The sequence below is a fragment of the Osmia bicornis genome, unplaced genomic scaffold (assembly GCF_907164935.1).
Source record: "Osmia bicornis bicornis unplaced genomic scaffold, iOsmBic2.1, whole genome shotgun sequence".
Lineage (NCBI taxonomy): Eukaryota > Metazoa > Arthropoda > Insecta > Hymenoptera > Megachilidae > Osmia > Osmia bicornis.
The window spans coordinates 84,349-96,752 of NW_025791409.1; the positions used below are offsets into that span (position 1 = coordinate 84,349).

A 12,404-nucleotide genomic window follows, 5' to 3' on the forward strand; every position below is an offset into this window, starting at 1 on the left:
CATCGGTGGAAAGTTTTCCCGCGTAGGTTTTCGCGCCGTTTTCAGTAAGTGGCGTGCTAGCTATCCTTGTCATTTTGACTGGATATATATATGACCCCGGTTTGTGCGAGGACTTCACTTGGGTCTCGATTTTACAGGACGAAAGTCACGGGCGTCTCCGGATATATTTTTGTACCTTTGAAATCTTGTGAATTGAAAATAAATTCTTCCGCCGGTAATAGTAAGAGTGTGGATGTTTTTATTTATTTATCATTCCACAAATTGGCGACCCCGACGTGATCTCGGCGTGGAAGTGAATTTTAGGTGCTTGGTGTGATTTACCGTGACATTTTTTTTAGTGACTTTTGCAGTGACACTCTTGCGACTTCTTAGTGTAAGTTAGTGTATTTAGTGGTATTGACTCTGGTAAATTAAAAGACTAATAATAAAAGATGCCGACAAACGGTTCGTCTGCGGCTACGTCCACGTCTACGTTTGATCGAATTAGCATCAAGCTCCCGGAGTTTACTCCTAAGGACCCCGAACTTTGGTTCTGCGTTATCGAACGCAATTTCATGGCCGCGGGGATTACTTCGGATGGCATAAAGGCCAGTTATGTGACGGGTGCGCTTGGACCCCGGTATATCGCTGAGGTGCGCGACGTCTTATTGGACCCTCCGGCCACCGGCTTATTTGAGGCCCTAAAAAAAGAATTGATTAGCCGGTTAAGTGTTTCCAAGGAAAAGAAGGCCAGAAGACTTTTGGAACATGAAGAAATCGGTGACCGCAAGCCATCGCAATTTCTTCGGCATTTGCGTGGTTTGGCGGGTACTTGTGTGTCCGAGTCCTTATTACGCACGCTTTGGTTGGGACGTTTACCTGCGAACGTGCAGGCCATTCTGGCGACGCAAATGGATACGGCGCTGGATAAGGTGGCCGAGTTAGCGGACGCAATCACCGACACCATGCCTGGACGTCCCGTGGTGGCCGAAACAGCAACCGCCAGTGCATCAATGCAACCGTGCTCCGCGGATACTGTAACGGAGCGGATGATGCAGTTGCTCATCACGTTAAAGAGCCAAACGGAAGTGATGCAGAGTCAAATCGCGGAATTGCGGACGTCTCGAAGGGATTATCGGCCTTTTCGGCGATTTGAGCGGAGACGTAGCTCGTCGAGGCGCCGATTCAACTCGCGAGATCGGTTCCCAGCGCCTGATGGCATGTGCTGGTATCACGCGAATTACGGGCCCAAGGCGCATCGGTGCATCGCGCCGTGTTCTTATGTACCGCCATCGGGAAACAATCCGGGCAGTCGTTAATGGCGGCTAGCGACGCCAGCCCGACATTTTGCCGTCTCATTATTTGTGATCGGAGATCGGGTGCGCAATATTTGGTCGACACAGGTGCGGACCTTTGCGTATTCCCGAGGAAGTTGATCCGTGGACCTTGCTCGAGTTCCGAATACGAGCTCTCCGCGGCGAACGGCACACCGATTGCGACGTACGGCACGAAGACCCTGACGTTGAATTTGGGTCTCCGTCGGGATTTTACGTGGAGATTTGTCATTGCTGACGTCTCCCGGCCAATCATCGGAGCGGATTTCCTGGCCCATTTCGGACTCCTGGTTGATGTGCGGAATCGGCGACTGATCGACCAGACCACGACGCTGTCTACAAGGGGCGCACCGACTCAGGAGGACGCACCAAGTATCAAGCAGGTACAAGGAGAGTCGGTTTTCCACGAGCTGCTGCGCCGTTTTCCGGACATTACTCGGCCGAGCGGAACACCTGCCGAGGTAAACCATGGTACCTGCCACTACATCAGGACTACTCCAGGGCCACCCGTTGCCTGCAAACCACGACGGCTTGCACCGGACCGGCTCCAAATTGCGAAGAAGGAGTTTCAAGATATGGTACGTCTCGGTATTGCGCGACCATCTGAAAGCAGTTGGTCTTCGCCGTTACATTTAGTTCCGAAAAAAGGAAGCGATGCGTGGCGACCTTGCGGCGATTATCGCGCTCTTAACGCGCGTACGATTCCGGACCGATATCCTATCAAGCATATTGAAGATTTTGCTCAGTCTTTGCGTGGTAAGACAATATTTTCAACTATAGACTTGGTTAGAGCGTACAACCAGATTCCGGTAGCATTAGAAGACATTTCAAAAACGGCTATTACTACCCCTTTCGGATTATTCGAATTTCCATTTATGACCTTCGGTCTTCGTAATGCCGCTCAGACGTTCCAGCGGTTCATCGATGAGGTATTGCGGGGGTTAGATTTTTGTTACGCGTATATTGACGATATTGTGGTCGCGTCCAGTTCGGAATCAGAGCATTTAACTCATTTAGAAATTTTATTTAGTCGCCTTAAGCAGTATAGTTTAGTAGTTAATTCTAGGAAGTGCGTTTTCGGGGAATCCGTCGTTAAATTCCTGGGTTATACCGTGTCTAAGGACGGCTCGAGTCCATGTGAGGAAAAGATTAGAACAATTAGAGATTATCCCGAACCAGTAACTGCGAAACAGTTGCGCCGTTTTCTGGGTATGGTAAATTTCTATCGACGTTTTATACCCAGGGTTGCTGAGGCTCAGGCACCGTTGAATGACCTGTTGGTCAACAATATTAAAGGGAATCAGCCCATTGCGTGGACATCAGAGGCTCGGGATGCGTTTTACCGATGTAAGGATGATTTGGCGCGGTCAACCTTGTTAGTGCACCCCGAACCTAATGCACCTGTTGCCCTTACCTGCGACGCTTCGAACTTTATGGTCGGTGCCGCTCTGCATCAGCGTATCGGTAGTGTGTGGGAACCGCTTGCTTTCTTTTCAACAAAACTTTCGCCTACAGAACAAAATTACTCAGCATTTGATAGAGAATTATTGGCCATTTATCAATCTGTTAAGCATTTCCGTCATCTTCTTGAAGGTAGACATTTCACAATTTTCACAGATCATAAGCCGTTAATTTTTGCGTTTGCCAATAGTTCAGATAAGCATACTCCAAAACAAATCAGATATTTAGCCTTCATAAGTGAGTTCACTACCGATATTCGACATGTTTCGGGTCGCGATAACGTTGTTGCAGATGCTTTGTCGCGCATAGAATTAATAGAAAATAAATTAGATTTTGAGGCTTTGGCAGCGTCGCAGTCTGCGGACCCTGTATTGAGAGAGTTGTTGCAGGGCGGATCGGGTCTGACTTTTAAGCAAATGTCTGTTCCCGGTTCTGCGGTAAAAATTTATTGCGACGTATCGACAGACTCGATACGGCCTTTTCTTACAGCACCTTTTCGTCGTGCTGCATTTGATGCATTACACGGTCTTGCGCATCCTGGAGTTAATGCAACGATCAAAATCGTAACACAACGTTACGTTTGGCCGTCTGTCAAAACGGACTGTCGCGATTGGACCCGTGCCTGTTTACCTTGTCAGCGCAATAAAATTAATAAACATGTTTCAGCGCCGATCGGGTCTTTTTCCCGTCCTTCAGGTCGTTTTGAACATGTACATTTAGATATAGTTATTTTACCTGTTTCCGAGGGGTACCGTTATTGCCTCACTTGCGTTGACCGTTTTACCCGATGGCCTGAGGCTATACCCTTGCGCGACCAAGAGGCGGTTACGGTTGCGAGGGCTTTCTTCGAGTGCTGGGTTTGCCGATTTGGAACACCTGTACGCGTTACGACGGATCAGGGTAGGCAGTTCGAGTCTCTTCAAGGAGCTCAATACTTTGTTAGGTTCGACTCATTTACACACGACGGCGTATCATCCGGCAGCGAATGGCATGGTGGAACGATTCCATCGCCAATTTAAAGCGGCAATCCGGTGCCATCAGAATAATCGTTGGACAGAGGTGCTTCCGACCATTTTGCTGGGCATTCGCTCAGCATGGAAAGAAGACTTGAAGACTACTTCTGCGGATTTAGTTTACGGCGAGTCCCTGAGGTTGCCGGGCGAATTTTTATCTCCTTCAGCGGATGGTCGCGATACCGCCGTTTTTGTTCGGGAGTTACGTGACCATTTCCGCAATATTGGACCAGTGGCGGGGTCGCGTCACGGCAGTTCGCGGATCTTTGTATATAAAGACTTGATTAATTGTAAGTATGTATTCTTAAGACGGGACTCTCCGAGAGCGATATTACAACCGCCTTATGATGGTCCGTATGAGGTTGTGGATAGAACGGATAAGATTATAACTATTAGGATAGATGATAAGAATAGAGTAGTTTCGATCAATAGAGTTAAGCCAGCGTTTGTAATTGCGGATGAAATTATGATACCTCCAGAGCAGGTACAAATAATACCTACGAGGATTTCAGGGTCTACTATTATCGAGCCAGTGCCGTGTCCGGCAGGTAGCCCCGTAAGAGCCGCACAGCAATCTGTATTACCGGTTCCAACGCGCAGTGCGGCGCCTAATATTACACGATCTGGTAGGCGAGTGAAGTTTCCAGATAGATTTCAAGCGGGATTTCCTTAGTTATAAGTTGTATTCTAGCGGGGGGGTGATGTAGCGACTTCGTCGCTACCATGCCCTTGCAGGAATTTATTGCCTTTTTGAAGGAGAGGCTTGGGCGAGCCTGGTTAAGGTCGAGTGTAGCATTTGGTGACCACTTGCACAGGCCTGGGTTTTTCCTGGCGGACAATGAGCGCGGACGTTGGCCACATCGGTGGAAAGTTTTCCCGCGTAGGTTTTCGCGCAGTTTTCAGTAAGTGGCGTGCTAGCTATCCTTGTCATTTTGACTGGATATATATATGACCCCGGTTTGTGCGAGGACTTCACTTGGGTCTCGATTTTACAGGACGAAAGTCACGGGCGTCTCCGGATATATTTTTGTACCTTTGAAATCTTGTGAATTGAAAATAAATTCTTCCGCCGGTAATAGTAAGAGTGTGGATGTTTTTATTTATTTATCATTCCACAGGATATATATTGCTACTTATCTTTATTATGATTTGCTAACAATAATTAATAATTTATTTATTTATTGCTCACTGCCTTCATTTGATGATTTCGTTACGCCCCGGCGGAAATTTTGAAATTTATCCGCCTTGCGTCCCTTATCAAGCCCTTTGGGGTTCCGAGGATTTCTCATGTAAGGGTCGTGAGGTGGGTGTTTCACTTTTCCGTCAATCTTTTCATTCCTCCTCTACCTTGTACATACCTGACAAGCCTTTCGAGGTTCCGAGGATTTCTCATGCAGGGGTGTACAAGGAAGAGTTTGAGTTTAATTCTTTTCTATTTTTGACTTCTTCTATTGCTTTCTCTTCTTTATTCTATTCTACCCTGGAATCGTGTATCTTGTCAAGCCCTTGGGTTCCGAGAATTTCTCATGCGAGGTACACGAGGAAAGGTTATTTCTGTTTCCTTCTTTACAATAGTTTACGTGACCCTCCTTGAAACTATCGTCGCCAACCATAGATATATAAGACAGTTTACAATCGGGTAACGCACAAAAACTCGCGTTAGCTCGTAAGAGAGAGAGAGAGAGCCGTTAGCACAACACCAGCGCTACGCAGTTATCCAGTGCTTCGCATTCCGGGAATTTCCCTTGGTAACTGCGTAGAAACGGGAAAACCGTAATAACTTCCTTGTCGAGGAAACTCTTTCCCTCTCATTTGCACAAAGCGTCAGCCGGTCCGATCAGGATCATTATTACCTGACCGAATGATAGTGTGAAAAGAATGGATGGATGAATATGAATTTAAACGACGAAACTAAAATAAATGAGAACCTTTACAAAGCCTAACGTCGCGAACGTTCGACCGCCGTTCGAAAATCAAGGGTCGTTCGAAGCAATAAACATCATTGTATTCGAAATTCTAAGAACTACCTAGCGACAACGACGAATTTTGAACAAAGGAATGTTCTGGTAGAAATGTTTAAATTCATTGCTAACGAAATGTCGATTCCACCGAAATAATTATGCGAAAGATTGTAAATGAATGCATAATCGGCATTGCGATCATCGTAAATGCATCGTCCGCTTTTACGCTGATAAGATCTTATTATAAATCAGGGAAGATAAATAATTCTGATCCTGCTAAGGGAAAATAAATGGATAACGGTTTCAATTGTTAAATTATATATCTCGATTTCAAGATCATTCGTGTTTTGGTCAAATTAATAGTATCATTTAACAGTTCAACATTTGGATATTCAGATTAAAGCAATAACTGATAAATTAGCAATAATACATTTGAAGGAAATACTGCGTAGTTTCTAGAAAACCGTTGAAACTATCATGGCGACGTGTTAGAAAGAAAAAGGAACACCAAAGAAAGGGGATGAGGAATCTTCGTCTAGCTCGCGCGTCTTAACCAATCACCGGGCACGCGACACTTCCGAGCACGTGCCACGATTCGTCAATCCGTCCCCTCCAAGGACGAAGATCGCGCGACGGGACCTTCGCCCGTCGATCTCGCGCAAATTTCGACACTCTTGATCGATCAATCGTCGAGGTACGTGATCTTGAGCCCGTGTGTCCGAGAGACAAAGTTGTTCGGAAATCGCGACAGTTTTCCTCTGCGGTAAAGTCCTCCGCATAGCGAGGCAGAGTGCCGTGCGAGTTGAAATCGCGCGATTCTTAACAAGGACTCACTGACGCGCACGTAAAATCTTCCTTCTACCTAAATTTTCTATCTTTTCTTTCCGATTTTAAATCGTTTGCTCGCGTATAATTCGTATTAGCTTCATTTCGGGTAATAAAATATTTACATAAGCTTTCCGTTCGTATTCGTTTGTCTCTCGTCGACGTACTCGTTCGCTTAATTAATTATCGCCGCGACAAGTGCAGTGTTCACAATCTTTACCGTTCTTTGGTGTTCCAGAATATCCAGCGAGCATTAATATCACTACAAGCAAATTGTTATCTTGTATTATATCAAACAGCGTTCCGGTAAGTCGATCCGTTTACCGTTTTTGAACACGACGACTATTTATTGGCAAAACGGGCGATCTGTCCAGCCCTTCTTGGGTTCCGAGAATTCCTCCGGTCAGATCGTTCCAACGTTTGAGGTATTCGATAAATACGTACAACTAAAACTTGTGTTACGATTCCGTTTTTCATAATTCATTTTATATTCTATAAAAGGGGGCACCTTAGTCCTGCCCTTTCGAGGGTGCCGAGAATATCTCTGGCTAGGGTGTATCCTCACGGCGGAAATACGCCAAATTTCAAATTGAAATAAGGGAAGACGGGATCGCAACGATCATCTCCCGCGATTGTTATAAAAGCGAAAATCCTCAAGTGTAATCTCAGAGCGTGCATTTCGTTATGTTTTTGTTACTTTCATAAATCATCTTTACCCTTGTTAAACGACATTTCAAAATTTAAACACCTTCCATTTCTGACTTCTAAAATCCGTTAGTTCTTGATTATTAATTCTGTTAATTTCACATTCTTGGTTCTAATTCGATATTAAATCAGTTTTACCAGTTAACCAGTTTCAAATTTATTTCAAACACACCAAACACATTTCTTTTAGTTATACACGCCTACCGTTTACATACAGATTCAAGGAGGGACCCGTACGGGACCTAAAGCGCTGAACGAACCCAAACGAAAGATCAAAAAGTTCAAATTCTAAATTCTAACATCTTAATAATTATCTTTCGTCTTTTAATTTGTCGAGAGCGCTAACCCGCTCGAGACTGGTGGCAGCGATACCAACCATCGCGCTCAGAATAGGGTAAAAGTATAGGGAATTGCCTTTCAATTTTCTAGTTGAAACAGCAGTCTTTCTTTCCTAGTCTTTTTATTATCCTTTTTACGTTGCGCCGTCGCACGCGCAACGTAACAATTTCATTGTTTCTGCACCATCTTTGCTTATTAAACGAATTTGAGGTCGTGGTTGCATGAAATGTTCCTGCAAGCAAGTTTAAGCAGTTTCAATAATTTCAAACAATAATTCCAATTATCAGTGTTACATTATGCTCACCATCAATTTCTACTTTTGCTTTTATTCCCAGCTGATCTTCCCTTCTTTGAAGATTTAGTACTTTTCCCATTAATTGACGTGATAGGAATATATTATGTATTGTATACAATGTCTGACGTTAGCGCCATTGATTGACCTGCTCAATTTTATGTTTTATGTTGCTCTTTTCATTTACGTTATCCTGGTTATCTTGGCTATGTGGGCCTCGCAGGAGGGATTCTCAGCTTCTCAGCTTCGCTGGTTTGAGCACTTCATATAAGCTCTCAGTTCTCTTCTTATTATCTGTAATTCTTCTTTCAATCACTTTGATAGTTTTAATAGATGATTATGAGGAATTCCCTGTCGCACATGCATTTATTTGTTATACTATATAGCGTACCTTTCTGTTGTGGTGATCTTGTTTCTTCATTTTGTGGTAATGCGTGTACCCACTTCGCATGAGAATCTGCTGTCTATAGTATACTTTATACTTTACCTTTTACTTTTGACAATATTGGCATTCTGTGTTTTACTTCTTCTGGCATTGCTATCTGCTATTGTCTGGCATCTTTGCATCTTTACTTTACCTTTTACATCCTTGGTTCATTTTCATTTCAGTTTTATAGTTTGTTTGAATTTTATTTGAACAGTGTGTTCAAATTGTGTGCTAGGGTTAAATATTAAATACTCTTTACTATTATTCCCTGCTGCTTGGTTGCTTGGCTGGATGTTGACATCTGAGGTTTTGAGGTTTTGTTGGTTAATAGCTTTGCTCTGCTTATGTCGAGTCCACGTATGCTCGTCTGTTTACTCGCTTGCCATGCTTCTTATGTTTAGTTCACATGTTCGCATGTTCGCATGTTTATTATTGTTCGTCCTATTATTTTAACTGTTTCATAAACTGTTCTGTGCATCAGATGCATATTATACGCTGATTTTTGTTGAATTTTGTGATCTAGTTACGTTTAATCACGTTTAATTATGTTTATGTTTATTATAGCTATTATGTTTATCATTTTATCATTATTTACTGTTCGTTTATCGGTTCTATTCATGGACTTATTGATTTACTGATTCATTCATTCATTCACTCATTCACATATTATTGTTGCATTTTGGGGTATCCAATGTGCTATGCTTGTCGTGAGCGTTTGTGTGTGTGTGGAGTATGTATGGGACAAGTTATCGAGGATTACAGCCTACGAAGACGTGGCACAGTCAACCGGGGTAAGGACTCGCCCCGGGACCTGGCTGTGTTGAAGAGCAAGCCCTGCTGAAGCAGGTGAACACATGGCGCGACCACCAGTTGAGCAGGAGCTCCGGTTCCTGGTCGTGGCCGAAGAGAAAGCCCTGACCTCGCTTTGCAGGCTGGTGAAGACATGGCGCGATCACCCGTTGAGCAGGAGCTCCGGTTCCTGATCGTGGCCGAAGAACAAGCCCTGCTGAAGCAGGTGAACTTATGGCGCGATCACCCGTTAAGCAGGAGCTCCGGTTCCTGATCGTGGCCGAAGAACAAGCCCTGCTGAAGCAGGTAAACTTATGGCGCGATCACCCGTTGAGCAGGAGCTCCGGTTCCTGGTCGTGGCCGAAGAGAAAGCTCCTGACCTCGCTTTGCAGGCTGGTGAAGACATGGCGCGATCACCCGTTGAGCAGCAGCTCCGGTTCCTGGTCGTGGCCGAAGAGGAACCCCTGTCCTGGCAAAATGCTAGGCAGGCGAAGAGGTTGTGCGGTCACGCCGGGATGGTGCGATTCTTGAGGATGTCCCCCCGGTGCCGATCGTTGCTGAAGAAAAATTCCTGCGTGTACTGCTCAGGTTGAAAATGTCCTACCGCAAGATCGGAGGTGCAACGGCGTGGATCCGCAGATGCCCCATGGTGCCTAGCGCATGGCGTTTTTGCGGGAGGACGGAATAATGCGAAATGCATTGAATTGCCAAAACGCCGTTGTGGCTATACGTTGGTATTCTTTATATATCCCAAAGGATGAAAAGGTTGTGGCGGCCCACACAGGGAAGAGGTTTTAGTGGGTAGTATATCCAGCTATAGGACTGTCCCCTCTGGACTACCTGCTCAAGGTCGCCCCTTCTGGGCTGAGACCTACTCTTGGGCTAAACCCCACCCTTCGGGGTCGGGTTGCCAGGTTGCCCCCTTCTGGAGTTGCCTCCTTGGGTTTGCCCCCACCAAACGGGCGCCAGGCTGCCCCCTCAGGGCGGGTATGAGTCCCACACTGCCCGGGCCCCCTCTAGCCGACTAGACGAAAGGGGATCATTCTGCGCGTGCATAAATGCATTTCCTCTTCTATAAAAAAAAAAAGGTTCCACGGACCTGGCCAAGTGTACTGGCTGGGCGGGGAGGTGATACCCCGACGTGGCGCGTCCCCAGGTGGCGGATAGGGGAATGCTCGCCATGCACTTTTCGGAGTGCATGTACGGTAGGAGTGAAATAAAATAGCTCCCGCGGACCAAACTCCAAGGGAAGGAAAACCCATCAAAACCTCCCCTGTGACTGGGCGATAGAATACAGGCACGGTAACCCCTGTCTGTCGTAGGATGCAACTAAAAGGGGGGCGCTTGCTGCTGTCGAAGTAGCCTCGCAGATGACCCGGGGTGATGCCGGTGGGATCTACGGATCCTGGCAGGGCCTCCCTTGCCGGTAAGGCCTGGGTCGGAGAGGCGAAAAGGTGGCTGCAGCGTCGTTGAGTTCTCCAGGGGCCAGGCTGCGTGGCGGTCTGGTGCGGGTAGCGAACCCGGAGTGTCCTAGCAATGATACCGTAACCCAGTGGTCACGTTTCGCTGGAACGGGGGGCTTACCTTCATTGGTCGGCCCGCGAGGATGACAACCTCTATAAAAAATCCCTAGCCCCATGCTGCGGTGCGCGGTGAGCAGGGCGTGCTCGGAGTAAGCGCCAGGCATGGCTGATGGGTGCATCAGTCTCTAGCGGCCAACCCCGGGGTACCTGGCGACCCCCCGGGTGTACTAGCCTTACCCGGGTAAGGCGGCTCTGCCCAGGTGGACCCATGGATCGACCCTCTTGTGGGACCATTATGGATGGAATTACTAAATCAACAAATAAAAAAACTGGACTGGATTTAACGGACACGACCATGGCTACGAATCAGGACGTGAGACAGGCAGTTAGCGAGGTGGACCTGGTGCTGCCCGGCACTAGTGGAGCGACGGATGCGCGCCAGCTATCCGTTCAACTTTCTAGAGTGGACGCGGAATGGTCTACCCTGAGGTCGGGGCGAAGAAGGGGCGGGGTCACCCGGCGTCCTCGGATGCCACTGCATCTCGGGACGGCGAGGACTCGGACGAGTCAGTCGTTTCGACTGCGTCCTTGGAGAGACGGCCGGCGAAGCGGAGGGACAGTCCACCGACCACCGGCGTGTACTCGCAACTCGCCGCGGCGAAGCAAATGCTCCTGGAGGTACAACGCCAGGAGATGGAACTCGCGGAGGAGAAGAGGTCACTGGACCCTGCCGAGGACCCTCCCGAGCCGAGTCGAAGTAGCAGGTCCCTCCCCGATCCTGAGGACCTAGCGGAGGAGTTCAGGCATGTCCCGACCGTCGACCTAGCCGCCCAGACCCTGGAATTCTGTAGGGATGTGGAGAGGATAGCGGGCGTTTCCAAGGGCCTCAAGGGAACGCTCGTCAGGAAACTAAGGATGGCCGCACGCCATTTAAAGGCCATCCATACGGAGACGGCGGTTAGGGCCGCACCCGCTAGGGCAGGTAAAGAGCTGGAGGAGCTCCGTCGCCAGCTAAAGCTCCGAGAGGAGCAGCTGGTGGCCCAGACAGCCCAGATCAGCATCCTCCAGCAAAGCCCGGCGGAACTCACATGCCGGGTCGCGACCACGGAGATGCCGGTAATCGCGGGCCCGAAGAGGGTCGCGAGGCCCGACTCGCCATTGTCCGGCGAAGAGGCGGGCAGGAAGAGGAGGAAGGACGAAGTCGAAGTTTTCGACTTACCGTCTTGCCCGCCTGAATGCCCCGTGGTGCATGTCCCGATCCCAGCTGCTGCACCTGGAAAAGAGGAGGGGAACGTTGGTGGCCCCGAGCCCGATCTGATGAGGGGATTTGCGGCTCTCCTCGAGAAAGGTCTGTCAGGGCTCAGGGCGGAGTTCAAAGCCGCTATTGCAGCTGTCCAGCCCCCGCTTAAGAGGGCGGAGCGTGTTAAGGGGGGAGCTACGGCTGCGACTATCCCCCCTGCATCGAGGAAGGAAGCGGAGAGGCGGGTGCGGAATAAGTCCCTGCCTGCCACGGAGTCGTTGCCAGGGCCCTCCTCAGCAGCGGACCAACCGGCATCATTTGTGGAGGCCAGAATGGCCCGGATTGTTGAGGAGCATCGGAGGACGGAGGATGGGACCTGGGTGACGGTGGTTGGCCGCCGCGCTAAAGCTGCGGAGAAGAAGGCGATAGCGGAGTAGAAGGCGGTAGCGGCCAAGGCCCCTCCCTCCCAGGGCTCCAAGGTGGATGCCCAGAAGGGGCAGAAGAGAGGGGCGGCAC

At 48.3% G+C, this 12,404-nt stretch overlaps 1 protein-coding gene across 1 annotated transcript; it reads left to right on the plus strand.

Annotated features, from left to right (window-relative positions):
• Positions 1-431: 431 nt before the first annotated feature.
• LOC123989142 lies at positions 432-1,298 on the plus strand. The gene has a single exon (XM_046289817.1). The coding sequence runs from the start codon at positions 432-434 to the stop codon at positions 1,296-1,298; it is 867 nt and encodes a 288-aa protein (XP_046145773.1).
• Positions 1,299-12,404: the final 11,106 nt, after the last annotated feature.